Source organism: Leishmania braziliensis, chromosome 22 (assembly GCF_000002845.2).
Source record: "Leishmania braziliensis MHOM/BR/75/M2904 complete genome, chromosome 22".
Taxonomy (NCBI): Eukaryota; Euglenozoa; class Kinetoplastea; order Trypanosomatida; family Trypanosomatidae; genus Leishmania; species Leishmania braziliensis.
In genome coordinates, this window is record NC_009314.2 from 80,362 (window position 1) to 95,413 (window position 15,052).

Consider the following 15,052-nt stretch of genomic DNA (forward strand, 5'->3'; position numbering starts at 1 on the left):
AACGCGGTCGGGGAGTGCGGCCTGACACAAATGAGCTCCCGCCACATAAACAATGAATGATCCACAGTAAAAGACCCTACAGGAGGGGGGGAAAAAAAAAGAGATAAGTTGCGGTGCGTTTGCGTCTCTCTCGCTCTGCACGCCTGTGTCGTGGGAGAAGGGAAGAGAGAGAGAGAGACGCAGACGCACAAGAAATGCGCGCAACAGTGTGCACGTGAATGTGTAGGTCCGCGTACACCGGTGGATCATCGACGTCACGCAAGGGAGGAAGTGGCGAGGCTGGTCAAGCGTGGGACCGAGGGCTTAAGCGGCCTTCTTACGCTGCATCGCAGCGTTGTATTGCGAAATCTGCTCGTTGAGGCCTGTGTACACGTTGCTCACAACAATTGTGGCCACCTCCACGCACCGAGGCCCCACAACTGGCACCCTTTGCACCATCGCCGAGCAACTGTGCACCACCACCGCATCCGCCTCCTTTTGCTGAAGGAAATTCAACACCTGCTTGGCGGAGGGGATCAACTGTGTTAAGCGCCAGACAACGTAGAGCACGCTGCTGATGAAGTGGATGAGAACGTGGAAGGCAGCCGTCTTCGTGACGTCGAACTCCTGGTAGTTGTTCACATAGGGCTGCGTCTTCTCGGTCACCCTGGTGCGCACAGCCGTCACCTGGTCTTTGGCGTTGTCCACAGCGCTCTGAGCGGAGTGACGCGCGCTCTCCACAGAGGCCTTGGCTGAATCCACCTTTGCCTTGGCGCTTTCCACGTACGGGTCAGCCTTCTTGCGGGCATCCTCGACGTACTCCTGTGCAACATTCACGGCCTTCTTGACCGCATCTTGGAGCTGCGCCTTGTGCTCCGACGCAATCCGTTGCCCCTCATGCACGTAGGACTGAACAGTGTTCATCGCGCTATGCACCCCATTTTGGGGGGCGCCGGTGGCCTCTGAGATGGTCTTCTCGGCCCCCTGCACCTTTGCGCTTAGGTCAACCTTCACCTGCGAGGCGATCTCGTTGACGGACTCCAGCGCCTGCTGTAGGTTATCACGCGTCCGTGGCATTGTGTTTTGATGTGTTGTCGTTCTTGTGCGTTATGTTGCCACCTTTCGGTCGAGGCCTCACTAGGAGAGCACCTTCCCGATTGTTTGAAGACAACGAAGAAAGCTGATCCAGCTGCCAAGCTTGAGACAGGTGTCTTATTGGGGAGAAAGTCAAGTTACCTTTACTAGTGCTGCTCGCACGATAATGGCAGCAGTTGCTAAACTATGTTTTGAGCACGAAGAGGTGAATGCCTCACCTCTGCAAATGAGAGAGAGGTGGTCAACACGAGACACCACCGAAAAAAAAAATAAACGCACGAAGAAAGGGCCGCAAGATGTGTATGTGTAAGAAAGTGACAGCGACAGCGGACGGAGGAGGGGAGACAGATCTCGTCGTGGATGGATGGGGGAGGGGTGATATCGTATGGTGGGTATCGCTGGTGGGTATACTATCGTCAGGAAAGGGATAAGGCGCGAGAGAAAAAGAGAGGGAGGGGAATCGAAATTAGCTGGCGCGACTATGCTAGTTGTCCGATGGTGTGTGTGTGTGTGTGCGTGTGTCCGCAGGGGAAGTTAGAGGTGAAGCAGTGGCACAGAGAAAGGAAAAAAGGGGGAGTGAGAAAAGGCAAAGGTGGAGAGAGAGAGACGTAGCCCAAGTATGTATGTGTAGGACTCTTTGTCAAGGGCGGGGCTCATACAACGGACGCTGGATGCACTAGAGAGAGAGAGAGAGCACGCTGTAACGCGCAACCGCAGCTGATGGTGCGTAGCGACACACACACACACACATGCGCAGACCTCTTCGCCACTCTTTCTTGCGTTTCACTCCAGTGGCGCTCATGGAGTAGAGACGAGGTTCAGCACTGCCACGTCGGCAGCGCATTTGGCCAGGCAGTGCTCCATTTTTTCGCCTGCTTTCGCGGGGGTCAATCTTCGCTATTATTTCTTCTTCGTTTGATGTCTGAGCCGATCTGTGATGGCACAGCTTGAGATGCGCATCGTCACAGCAGAGCAGAAATAGACTTCCAGGTGCAAAGACACTGTGGGTACCCACCGCCGAAAACATCGTGGAGGGGTGCGGACGCGAGCCCTACACAACAGGGAGAACGTCAACCAAAAGGGTGAGAGCGCTCGCGCGCGCGGAAGAGATAAAGAGTTGGCGCCAACGCAAAGCAAGATACAAGACAACGTCATACACTCCGCAAGAGACAAATGAATGCGCAGCGGGAAAAGATGCGAGCGATGAAGGGGGGGGGTTGTGGCGGAGATGCAATCGAGGCAGCATCAGTTGCACAGTCGCGTCTGTGTGGGAAGAAAGAGAAAGGATACAGACATGAAGAGGTACAGACAGACATGTGCAAACATGATCTAAGCAAAACACAGCACCCGCAGAGACATAGGTGCACAAGCACAGCCTCCTCTCTCTCTATTTGGCCGCCTCGTGCCACTGAGGTAGCGCGGGTTAAATTTGTACGTGTGAGACGCGCGGGTCTGCACTAGTGTGAGTATTCGCGTCTGTGCAGGAGCCAAGCAGAAAAGGGCCGAAAGAAAATGACTAAAACACACAAAACCACCCAATGGCGTGATGCTCTTCTCTTTGGGTTCACACAACTAAACGAGGCGCAAAACAGAGCAAAAAAGGGGGGAGATGAGGAGGTTCGGCTGCACCCGTACTCACATCTTCATGTACCTCCCCCGGCTCCTTCACACAAGTAGGCCCCCCACCCCGGGTGCACACACACACACACACACACACACATTTATATAACTACCGCTGGTAAACACTGATAAGTGGGAGCGATCGGAAGGAAAGAACGAGATGGAAGAAGGCAGAGAACGCAACACTAAAGTCAGGAACGTGTCATCATACACGTCTCTATCGCTCCGACTTACGTGCGGTGTGTGCGGCCGTACCGCTTACACCGAGGCCAACCTCACAGGAAGAGAGCCCGTCCCGTATGCACATGCATCATTACGCGTATACGGTGGCGTGTTTGGGCACGGACGAGACTGCGAAGCCACCCTATCCTTCCGCCTGCCACTCTCATCGCGTGAAGATGTTCCCCCACTTGACCTACGCAAGCACCACACTTACCTAAACCGTCAGCGATACAGTTCACGCAGCTTTTTTTTTCCACTGTGCCTATGGTCACGCTCCAGAGATCTCATTTTACCTCACGGCGACGCGCCAACCCCCGCTCTCTCCTTCACGCATCGTCTTTCTTCACCATAGTGACTCATTAAGGGAGCTCAGGGCCGTACATGGCAATCAGCGTCATGGAAACGCTCTCCCCCTCGCCAGTGAACTTCGGCAGCGCGGTATCCAGCTGGCTCATCACGGTTGGCTCGCAGTAGCTCACGATACGCTTGATGTGGCGCACGTAGTCCGACTGCGCCCGCTGTGCCTCTGACTGAAGCTTCTCCTTCAGTCGGTCGACATGACGAGCAAAGGCACACAGCACGCCCTGTAAGAGCAACCGGATGGAGGAGAGGGTGAAGCTTCCGCCCAAGTCGGCGGTGCGCCGACGACATGTGCTGCCGAAGACGGACTGTCGAATTTCCACATCTCTGTCGCGCGGCAGGTGCACAAAATACACAACCCCTCATCGCTGCACACGACGCGCTCGAAGTACTGCTCTGCGAGGATGCGGCACTGACCCAGCCTGAAGAGCACGGTCACCTCGACATCCAGCAGTTGTGCTACCTTCAGGAACTGCTCTCGTACAGCCTCGTTGTCATGTGGTAACACTGGACTGGGTTTCACCGGCTCAGTATGAACAACAGGCACAGCACGTGAAACGGTACCGAATCCGTCATCGCGCTGTGGTCTTCCACCCCGAAGGGGTTTCTCACATTGTCTGGATGGTTGGGGTAGTTGAAGGACTGCAGCACTCGGCGCGCGCCGTGCCAGCGCAGTTCTGGCGTCATGCTTCTATTGGGAGCAAGAACTGCGAAGTCGGGGAAACGCTGAGGCAGCTCGCCGTACTCCGCATCAGACATTCCCTAGTCCAGTGCTGTCACGGTCAAGCACTGCCGCCACTGGGCACGCTGCTCGCTTGTGAGGCGATCGTCAGCGGCGGGTGTGCTGTTATTCGTGACGTGAGAACGATTCTGTCCGCTAGCGCTGTTGGCAATTGCAGCCGCCTCGTAACGCAACGAGAGGGGGGTCACAGAGACCGGCAAGGGCGCCGATCCACCAAATCCGGTGCCCCCACCTTCTACGTAGTACTCCTGCTGCCTGGTTACACACCCTCTCTTATCACCGGGTTCTTGTCCTCGCCGCTAGACTGCACCTCGGCAGCTTCACGGCAATTCGGATGCTTCTCTTTAAAGTCGCTGTACGTACCCTTCCAGGGACACGCACTGCATGACCCCTGCTTGCGCTGTAGTATTCGTAGAATAAACTTACCGAGTGTGCTGAGACCCGCGACAGGCTCACAACAAACGGGGCACGTCTCGAGCCCCTCTATGCATCTCCGGCAGAAGATATGTTGCCACTTGCTACTCTCCACCGGATCCGTCCCTAAACAGCAGCAGACTGCGCACTAGGCCTCCATACCGAATGTGGTGTTCGACACAAAGTACTTGGAGATCCTACAGCAGCGTGGCAGGCGAGCACTAGTGAGGAAAGGAAACGGGAAGGGGGAGGAGCTGACACGAGCAAACGGGAGTCCGCAAAGCACGTAACACAGCAATCCCTCGGTGCCGTCACGACGATGCTCGAGGGTAGAGAGGGAACGAGCGTGAAGAGAAAGTGCAGCGATGGGCACGCAGCAGCAGGTTTGACTCACGTCTTGTCGCGGGGGCCACGCGAAAACACCCACCGATACGCAAAGATGACCACACTCACAGGACCGCTCTAACGCTCAGCTCAGCAACCCCGACTTCTCTCCGAACAACGGCCCAGAGAACAACAGCAGCAGAGCGGTGAAAGCAATAGGGAGAGGGACAGAGAACGAGTTGCAAAAGAACCAATACAGGCTGTAGAGCGCGTTGTGTCTCCGTGTCGGTGCGCATTTGCGGAGGAGGCAGCGCCAATACCTCCAGGTGTGTACGACCTGACGTCTCACAAGCCCACGAGGATAAGTCAACGACTCATAGATACGTGTAGAGAGAGAGAGGAGAGGGTAGTTTGCACCGTCGCTTTTTCGAAAGCTAGTGGCGGTGTCGCTATGCGCGAACGCATCAGTGCAGCTGCCACCAGCAGTCAGGAGAGTCCTGCTGCTCACTTTTGCGCGTGTTTGTGTGTGTGTTTGTTGTTGTCGGTCGAGAAGAAAAGGGAAAAGAGAAGTCCATGTGTGCTTGGTGCTTACCAGGACACAGTTCTGCACCAACGCATCCATTATGAGCGAGGCAATGTGATGCACGCCTATATTTAAACGCCGTAGTTGTGTTGGTGGGCATAAAGAGAGGGAAGATGAAAAAAAGGGTGAGGGAAACAGCCAAGAGTCCACGCCGGCTCTCTCCCCTCCCCCCACTACCACCACCTACAGACCTATACGCACCATATCTCCACCCAACACGACCACCATCCCGTCATCATCAAAGACATCGACATACCCGCCAACGCCATGCTCCACAACAGAGCATGCAGGGGAAACGAAAGAAAGGAAGAGAACGAGAGAAAAAAGTGCTTAAACGTGTTTACCCAAACATAGGCGAGAAGACCCCGCCCCTCCCACACACACACACAGAGAGAGAGAGGGGGGGGGGGGGGGCTGAGATGCCCTAAGAAGAGAGGATGAGGATGGGCAGGCGTGTGGGCTAGCCTCGGCGACCCCACCACCACCACCACCACCCCTAAACAATTAGTACGCGCTGTCCTTAGAAAGGGCACCACCGCAGAAAAGAAAAATCAGAAAGGCGAACGAAGCAACACAACAAACGACTGCGCCTCTTTACACAACCACCCAGTAAGTACAGAGGCACAAAATCAACCAGGCGTCCGTGACTGCCATGCACCACTGCAGGAGCACGGCTTAATCATCCGCGTTATCCAGCTGCAACGCAGCCGTGAGCTTCGCTTGACGCCACTTTTCGAACGAGCGCTGCCGAGCTTCGTGTAGACGACGCTTGCGCTCACGATTCTTGGCGATACGCTCCTGCTTCGCCATCACTATACGCTTGCGCTTCTCCTCTCGTTCCTCCTTTGTGAGCGCTTTGCTGCGGGCGCTGCGAAGCACCTGGCGCTGCAGGCGGTCCTCGATCTTTAGCTCCTCCTTGCGCCGCCGCTTTGACGAGCGCTCTTCGTCTGTTGGGTCATCGTTGCGGTGTGCCAAGAGGGCTTTGAGAACGCGGCTGCGTACTTTCTTCGCGCGGCGGTAGAAATCGCTCTTCTCCTTTGCACCTTGCTTCACAAACTGCTCATACAGCACCTTCACCGGCGATGGCGCCTTCGTCTCTCGCGCGCGTGGGGTGAGGCCTAGCATGCGTTCCATCGTGCCAAGCAGCCGAATCGAGGCGGCAGATAACAAAATGTTGTCGTCATCCACCGCCGGCGTGATCACCGCCGACGCAACCCATGCGGTGTCGAGGTGCACACGGCTGTTGTACTGCACCACCATCTTCACTGTGTGGAGGTAGTTGTACGGAAGAGTGTGCTTCATAGCAAAGACCTGCGCCACCGAAACCGACTGTATAAAGCCGCAGATGGCAGCGCCAGCGCTGCGCTTCAACTCGCCGGGTAGCCCGCTGAGCCGCGGGAGCATCGCCTCCACAAAGACACAGCAGCCGGTGAAGACGCGTACGCGCTGCGCGCCTTCCAAGGGCAGCACCTCCTCGTTCTTCTCAAGCACAGCAGGAAGCAGAGCCCAGGCAAAGCCTTGGCGGTAGTGGTAGAGGTCCTTCTTCAACGCGGGCAACAGTTTTTTCGTGTCCCACCCGCGGTCGCAAAATACAGACTTGTAGTACTCGTTCAGCACAATACGCACCTCCTCATTGGCGTGGTTTTTGCTGGCCAGCATCGCAACAAAGTGGAACACGCGCAGCGCGACACCTTTGAGCGTGACGAGGCGACGACGAGCCGTCGTGGCCGCCTTGGCCATGACCTTGTCCTTATTCACCAGCACCCGGCTGAGCTTGCGCAGGTAGCTCTGGATGTCGCCAAGCAGCTGAAATAGATCCATCGCCCTCACAAAGGAGCCGAAGTACCGGTTCTTGGTGAGCAGCAACATCTCCAGCGAGGAGACCACGCTGTGAAAGACGACGTCGTCCGCCGTCTTCACATTCTCACGGGCAACCGCCAGCAGCACCTGGAAGACGTGCACCACCTCGGCGCTGCGCATAGCGAGACCAACACGCGTGGCGAGGCGGATGGCACGGACCACGTCTGCCTTTTGGTTTGCGGTGTCGGTGGGGTACATGTGCTCGAGGTCCATGCCGCCAACCATGCCCTTCAGGGCATCGATGTACTGCTGCGTCGGCGCCTCCTCCTCGTCAAAGGCGTCCTCCTCGTCACTCTCGCTCGACGTCTCGTTCAACTCCACCTTGGCGACCGCGTCCGCCGTTGCTTCCCTGTCCTCTTTCTCCTCCGACGTCTCCGTCTCTGTGTCGCTGTCATCACTCGCAGTGGCGGAGACGTCCTCCGTGGAGGATTCTACAACAGAGCTGTTCGCATCGTCCTCGGCCGCCTCCCCGTAGTCGTCGCCGCCCACGTCGTCTTCGTCAGAGGCAGCATCAGCATCGTCGCCCTCCTCGTCGCTCGAGTTTTGATCGTCATCGTTCTCCGCCGCCTGCCTCGCCTTGCGCTGGCGTGCCTGCTCGCGGCTGTCCGTGTGGTATGCATCCTTTAGCGGCGCCAGAAGAATGTCCAGCGTGCTCCTTGTCCGAATAAACTTGGCGAACTTCAGGATAAAACCCATGGCAATGCGCCGCACACACGTCATAAGCGGCATCACGTGCAGCGGCGCACTCGTACGCATGAAAAGCGCCATCAGGGCGTCGAAGAACAGGTCGAGCGTCTCCAGCGTGCCGGTGGTGTAGAACTGCACTATGTCTGGGACAACGCTCTTGGCTATCACCACAGCGTCGCTATTCGTAGGGTCGTCGACGCTGAGCATGAGAAACAGCAACACCAGAAGAATTTCCATGTCCCTATACTCGTAGAAGAGAACGCTCCGCTGCTCATCAGCGGCCTCCACAACCTCCACGATTCGGTTGCGAGCCTTACGGAAGGCGCTCTGCTGGACGGCCGTGGTGTAGCGCGTCTTCGACTTCTCCTCTGCCGCGAGGTAAGCACTGATGATCGTCGTGAATGCCACAGAGCTCTTTGGGCGAGTCAGCGAGCCGTGGAAAGTGAAGGAGTGAACATCCGCAAAGAGGAAGATACAGCGATTCTGATTGAGCGTGTCACGCGAGTGCCGCGGAGGGAACAGGCCAAATTCGAGCAGCTGCATCACGGCGATATCCACGTACGCATGATCGACGCCTTCCCGCACGGGCACGTAGAGGCAGTTGCGCAGCTCACGTAGCACCCACGTGCGGTTCGTCACGGCTGCCGGATCCGAATCGACAGTCATGGCATACTGCCGGAGGAGGTCCTCAACCTTACGGTGGAGGACGGAGACAGGCATCTGCTTCAGCTCCTGCATCGGCGTCGGCTTCGCCGACGTGCGCTTGCCGTACCCAACATGCGTGCTCGCCAGCTTCAGTACTTCCATACGCTGCTCGGCGTCGTCCGACTGCACCGCGATGTGACCCAACTCGGTCACGAGGTTCTGGAAGAGCGCTCGTCGTGGGACATCAGCGCTACCACGGCGGTATGGCACGATTACGTTGTGCAGGATCGTGCTAAGGTGCTCCTTCATCGACTCACCCATGGCGACGCGGCGTAAAACAAGCTGAAAGATGTCGTGCCACACCGGGTGCATCATCGGGTGGTAAGCGGTCACCTGCTCCTTGCGAAACAGGGCATTGCTGATCTGCTCCATTGTGGTGGGGTTGAGTGGGTCGAGGGTGAGGTACTCCTCGACCGTGGCGGGCAGTGCACGCGCTGGCGGCTTCGCGTCAGTCTCCATGAGGCGCAGCAAGAGTTGTATCGCCTCCGGCCGGAAGTATTCCATCTTGGGGTAATGAAAGAAGGCAAACGTCAACCACTGCAACGCTTCTTCCTGCTGATAAACGTTGCTGTGCTGCGCCAGCACGTCGAACAGGACGTTTGCCGAGAGTACGCGAGTCACCTTTTGCTCCACGTAGGCAAAGGCGAGCACTGTAGCAAGCCAAGATGCTTCGGACGGCTTGAGGGCCTTCTGTGAAGCTACTACAGCGCCAAGCCCGAACACAGTCGCCATCAAGCGCTGGTTGCGCTCGCCCTTTGTCGGGTCGCTGATGTCGTCGGGGTCGATGTCACCGTCGTCGCCGCCGTCGTCGTCATTGTCATCGTGGCGGTGAGAGCGCGACTCGAGGCGAAGCTTCACCGCCTTCATACGCGTGCTCAAGGTGAATTCCTCGTCCATCAGCTCCAGGACGATAGCCGGGGTAATGTTCGTCTGCCGCATGACAAGGAACAAGGCGTGACAGTGGAGACATAGCATGGCAAAGTCGTCCGTCACCATGCCGAGCAGTAGGCGCGACAGAGCGTAGACAACGGAATGGTGCACTGACCCGCGAAGGCGCTCAAGGTTGCGTGTGTCCACGTCGTCCTCACTCAGCTTTGCGTTGAGGTGATTAAGGAAGGCGTGTTGGCCTTGCTTGCGCTTCTCGACGTTGTGGCGCAGACACATGTGCAGCAACGCCCGCATGTGCTCCCGCTCTTTCAACGTCTGCGACATGACCTGACGCGTCTGGCTCACCTTCTTGCCAAATGCCCCCTTGTCCTCCGCGCCGACCACCATCGTCTCCCCCTTCACCGGGGTGGCCTCTTCGTCCCTCTCCTCCGCAGCCTCCGTGGCAGCACGGCTACTAGGCGGCTTCGCAAACGTCTTGCCCTTGTTCGCTTCAAAGGAGGCCCACTCGTACCACGACGCAAAGGCGCTTACCATACTCGGCGCCCCTTTCTGGAACTTTGACAGGTAAGTGCGAAACGATGAGACTGAATCTGGCATGTGCTGCTGAATCAGCTGCGGCGGCACGAAGCGGAAGAGGCGCTCGTTGAGGTCTCGGCCAAAGATCTCGTGGTTGGCACGACGAGTCTTGAAAATGTTAATCCTTTCCCGCAGATCAGCGGATATCTTGGCGGCGAGGTGGATATCGACGTCCTTGGTGCGGTTGGAACACGCTGTGCGAAGGGGTCGAGTAGCATTGTGGCCATTGCCGCGCGTCGGGTCAGCGTGGACGCGCGAGGCACCGCTGTGCTGGTACTGCTGTTGAGGGTCCCGTCGTTCACGGAACTTCCTCTCGTGGTACTTTGTCTTCCCTTTCTTCAGCCGAAGCGCCCCAGAGGTGTGCAGATGTGAACCGCGCTCGTGGCCGGCGCCGGCCGCGCGTGCTGCAGGGCGGCGTGGGTGGATGCCGTGTTCGCTACCGTTGCGAGGCGAGGCAGAACGGTGCGACTTACTCTCCTGAATCCTCACAGCGCTGCTATGGCTGCGCCCACGCTTTGCTGCGTGCAGGGTGGGCATTTTGACTGGCGTAAATGGGGAAGTAAAGTGGGGGAGCGTGTCGATGGTGGTGGGGGTTGCTCAATCCAAAATTCGAAGCGAGACAAGACGCAAACACACGCACACGCGCACGCAACCTCACAGAGACATGCACAACGCGCTACAAAGCACAAGAGAAGACAAACGCAAAAAAAAAAGCGAAGACGCACACGTGCCGGAAGTGCCTGCGCCGATTAGCTGAAAATCGACATGGCCGACAAGTTGCGTGAGGAAGGGGGCAAAACGCAGGCATAGGCAGGGATTCGTGGTAGGAGGGGAAGAGAGATGAGTGAGGTGCTGGGTCCGCCAGCAGGTCTATGTAAGTGAGCCCAGCTCTCTGACACATGAAGCAAGGTGTACCTAGTCATGCAACATAACCTAGGCACGGAGGCATCGTACCGAAGCTGTGTGGGTGTGTCTGTGGGGGGTGAGGGGTGAGCGGCGCAGCCTTGCTGACGGTGGCTGCCACGCATCTACGAGTTTGCACGTCGGCGGGAGGTATCGAAAATACGTCTGGGGTAAAGAGTGAAGGTGCACGAAAGAGGCCCCCCTTGCAGGCCGTGGACCTTCACACGATGAAGGTACCGTATGAGCACTTCTACCCTCTTTTCGATTGTTTTCCAGTGTTTCATAATGCTGCCAAAAGGCGCGCGTGGCAACGAAGAGGGGGTGGGGAGGACGTGGGGCGGGGGTTGTAGGGGGTAAAGAGACAGACAAAGGGGAGGAGGGGGGAGGGAGGCGACATGGGGCAGTGGGAATAGCGGACGCAGCAAAGGACAAGAAGAACAACATCGACGAGGAAGCCACCAAGAAGAAAACAACGCACCCAGTATGTATATATATATATGTATGTATATGGATGTATATGTATATGTATATATATGTATATGGATGTATATGTATATACATATATGTATATCGCTGCACACGAGCGCCCCAGTGAAGAGGCGTCATGAGCGCAAACCTGTGCACATGTACAGTCACCAACGTCCATCACGGCCTATACACAAACGACGCTAAAGAAAGACACACGCCCACACACCTGCGATGGTCCACCACCACCCCCCACTTCTGCCGATCTACAGGCATGGCTAAGACGAGCGAGACGGAAGATGAAAACAAAGGAAACCGAGGGAACTTCGCAGTCATGATGGGCGCATGAGAAGAGACGTTCTACTCCGCTGACGTGAGCGGTGGCTCAACCACATCCACACAGGCCCACGTCGTCAAATGCCCCCCCCACACACACACACACACATACACGCACACGCACAGGAGTTACCACGGAAACAAAAACCGCCAAACAAAGGAGAAAAGCGAAGGTCGGAGTAGAAAGTCGAAGCGCTAGAGAAATGAGAAACAGAGAGTAGTGGATCAACCAGCGACACATCGAAGAGAGGGGAGGGCTGTCACACAGATGCTTGCGCTCTTTCCCTCCCCCTCTACCAGTTGAAAAGGTACCTCCCTAACGCTAAGAAGTGAAGGATAAGAGCTCGCTTGCCCATGGAGAGAGAGCCAGAAGACGCCGGAGCGTCTCTGTTTGAGTGATACTGAGTGAACTGGCACTTTGGAGCTCGCGCAGAGGCATGTGCAGGTTGCCGAGAAGCGTACGGCGAGCCACCGACGATTGTCGCATAACGGCCTGCGTCTGGTCCTTGAATAGCTGGCCTAGCTTCTCAGCCACGTAGTCGTCATGCACGAAAGTGCTGAGGTGAGAGTACAGGCGCACCGTCGTGTCTAGGTAGCTTAGCAGCACCGCATTCCGTTCCGGTGTATCGCTCGCGGTGTAGTTGATAAAGTGGGCGATGAAGGCGGCAGTGTAGCTCCCAACAGAAATGTACGAAGTCATGCGATATGGGATTGTGGGGTAGTTGTACCTTGGCTGGGCTAGGAAGCTACGCCAGTCAGTGCCGCAGTGACGGAAGAGTTCCGCGGCGGTCGCCGCTCGACGCACTGCCTCCTGCGGTGTAGGAGGAAACCCCCTCCTCGACGGCTGCGGACTACTGGAATCAGCGCCGTTGTCGCCTCCTTCGCTCTCCTCATCTGCACTCGCCGAGTCGACAACGCCAGGCATTGACTGCTTCTCGCACTCCAAGACTGAGTGCTCGTACCAGTAGAGCGCGTTGCAGTACGTGACATCCCCAGCCTTCCGACTCACTTCGTCCGACATCCAATACAGCTTTGAATTATTCCACCTGGTCATAGCGCTGTGAAGCAGTGTCTTGGCCAGACACGGTTTGGCGTCGCGCTGCAGCGCTATGATGCCGGCCTGGCGGAGGTATACGGCCTTGTACGAGTCGCGGGGTACAATAGTGGCGAGATCCACGTATTGCTCTATGTCGGTCATCTTGGGGTGCAGGATATTGCGCACCCGCTCGTAAAGATCCTCACAGGGCTTGTAGGCAAACAGGTCGTCCATACACTTGCGGAGGTACTCGTACGCCGTGCGCGTGTCGTGGTTAACCCTCAGTTCATAGAGAGCCAAGTGGTAGTAGCCACGGTGTGATGACGGATCTAGCTCCAGCGAACGCCGCGCCAAAGCTACCACCTCCGGCGTCACGAGGTCCTCGCGGGCGGCGACGGCGGCAGCGAGCTGGAAGTGTGCCTTCCCACTATTGGGGCAACTACGAGTGGCGGCCCGGGCCAAGTGCTCGTTCGAATGCCAGTCTTCGTTGCGTCGGTAGGAAAAGACACCCCAGCCAGCGCACAGCAACAGTAGCGTGTAGAAGTAGCGAGTCACGACCCCCCGGCGAAGCCCCGGGGCGGCCACGATGAAGGTGATGAGCAGTACCGCGCCAATAGACGGCACGTACAGGCAGCGCTCCGCGATGAAGGTGCCAACGGCCACGAAGAGGTGGCTAACCGGAGCGTAAGGGATTGCCATCCAGAGGAAGCCGACGAGGCCCACCAGCGCGGCGCGCGAGCGGTACGCAAAAGTGCCGAGCAACAGACTCAGCAGTGTAAGCACGGCAGCGCCAGTGATCGCAAGAAAGCCCGGCACGCGTGGATCGTGCATGGTGTACACATGTGAGATGCAATCAAAGCTGTACTCGTTACACAGCGATGTAGGAAATAAGAGCAGCCTCAAGTTCGTCACTTGAATTAACCACCGAATACTGAGCCAGTGAAAGAGACCTTTGGGCACAAAGTACTGCGGGTGCTCCGTCTGACTCAGCAGCGGGCTCGTCCGTAGGTCGATGTTGCCAATGAACTCTCGTCGAAAGGCGAGATAGCCGAGCAGCTCCACTACAGCCAGCACGATCACCGTCAACGAGTGGCGCTTCTGGCACCGTCCACAGGCGTACATGACGCATGCGTGCACGCCATAGATGGCGGTGAACGTGACAGCGCTGTCCTTGCAGAGGATGCCCATTGCAAGTGCCAAGACGGACAAGAGAACATAAAGTTTACTGAAAACGCGCTTGTGAGGCCCTCTCCGGTGTAAGCGCTCCCTTTTCGGCTTCTTTGCGTGGGTAGTTGGGGTCCCAGCGGCTTTGCTGGTCAGCGCATCGACTTGGTTCAGATACCTGTGGATGCCGAAGAATCCGATCAGTCCAAAGAAGCAGTAAAGCAGCTCACACCGCCCCACGATGGACGTGACGGCGTCGACATGGACGGGGTGGACGAGGTACAGCAGAGCCGCCATCAGCGGCACCACATGAACAGGAGTGGTCAGCACAGCCACGCAGGACTGCGCTTTGGCATTCTCAACGGAGAGTACCGCCCTGGGCACCACCACGTAGACGTACAGGCGGGCGAGATAAAAGACGAGACACACGTTGAGGTATGCGACAATGTAATTCAAGCCGTGGAGGAAGGCTGGGCTGTGGCGGTAGCCCATCAACCAGTGCTGAATGCGAAAGGTTAGCACGGTGATGGGGCGGTACGACCCGTTTGACTCGAAGTGGTCCAGCGGAGTTCCCCAGAAGTCATTGTAAAAGATGGAGCCGAGCGATGTCTTGTCTGCGCGGGTGTCGGGGTTGGCGATGATAGCACTATTGTCGTCAAAAGCCATGCCTGCATGGACCCCGTTGCTGAAAACAAGGCCAGCGATGAGCAGCAGGAATGAGTGAATTCGAGTGTCAACCGAGCACTGCAGCGGCCATTGAGCGGGCTCTGCCGCCAGCAGAGTGTTTGCTGGGGTCTTCATTATCCTCTCATAGCTCTCCCCTCCCTCTTCCATGAGGGCCTACTCACGTTGCGCCTCCGCAGCTGTGCGTCAGTGCTGCAGGAACACCAGTTCCCTTCACTGCGGTGCTGCTGCAGCTCCACACGTTCCAAATCAGAGAGATCCCTTCGACAAGTAAAAATAGGAAAATGATGAATGACAAACACCTCAAGCGAAGGCTACCAAACTGTCATCTGGTGGTCGTTCCTCTTCGCTTGATTTTCTTCTCTGCCCTGGCTGCTGCTTCGACTCCTGAAGAACCACTGCATCGCTT

General features: G+C 57.0%; 4 protein-coding genes across 4 annotated transcripts; all 4 read right to left on the minus strand.

The window, feature by feature from the left end:
* Positions 1 to 303: 303 nt before the first annotated feature.
* LBRM_22_0180 (conserved hypothetical protein) lies at positions 304 to 903 on the minus strand (the record flags this gene model as incomplete). Its single annotated transcript, XM_001564889.1, has 1 exon — positions 304 to 903. One exon carries the CDS (start codon positions 901 to 903, stop codon positions 304 to 306), a length of 600 nt encoding a protein of 199 aa, XP_001564939.1.
* A 2,382-nt stretch (positions 904 to 3,285) lies between these two features.
* LBRM_22_0190 (conserved hypothetical protein) lies at positions 3,286 to 3,642 on the minus strand (the record flags this gene model as incomplete). The annotated part of the gene is made up of 1 exon (XM_003723123.1): positions 3,286 to 3,642. The coding sequence occupies one exon, from the start codon at positions 3,640 to 3,642 to the stop codon at positions 3,286 to 3,288; it is 357 nt and encodes a 118-aa protein (XP_003723171.1).
* Positions 3,643 to 6,014: 2,372 nt separating this feature from the next.
* Positions 6,015 to 10,592, minus strand: LBRM_22_0200 (conserved hypothetical protein; the record flags this gene model as incomplete). The annotated part of the gene is made up of 1 exon (XM_001564890.2): positions 6,015 to 10,592. The coding sequence occupies one exon, from the start codon at positions 10,590 to 10,592 to the stop codon at positions 6,015 to 6,017; it is 4,578 nt and encodes a 1,525-aa protein (XP_001564940.1).
* A 1,489-nt stretch (positions 10,593 to 12,081) lies between these two features.
* Positions 12,082 to 14,793, minus strand: LBRM_22_0210 (hypothetical protein, unknown function; the record flags this gene model as incomplete). Its single annotated transcript, XM_001564891.2, has 1 exon — positions 12,082 to 14,793. One exon carries the CDS (start codon positions 14,791 to 14,793, stop codon positions 12,082 to 12,084), a length of 2,712 nt encoding a protein of 903 aa, XP_001564941.1.
* Positions 14,794 to 15,052: the final 259 nt, after the last annotated feature.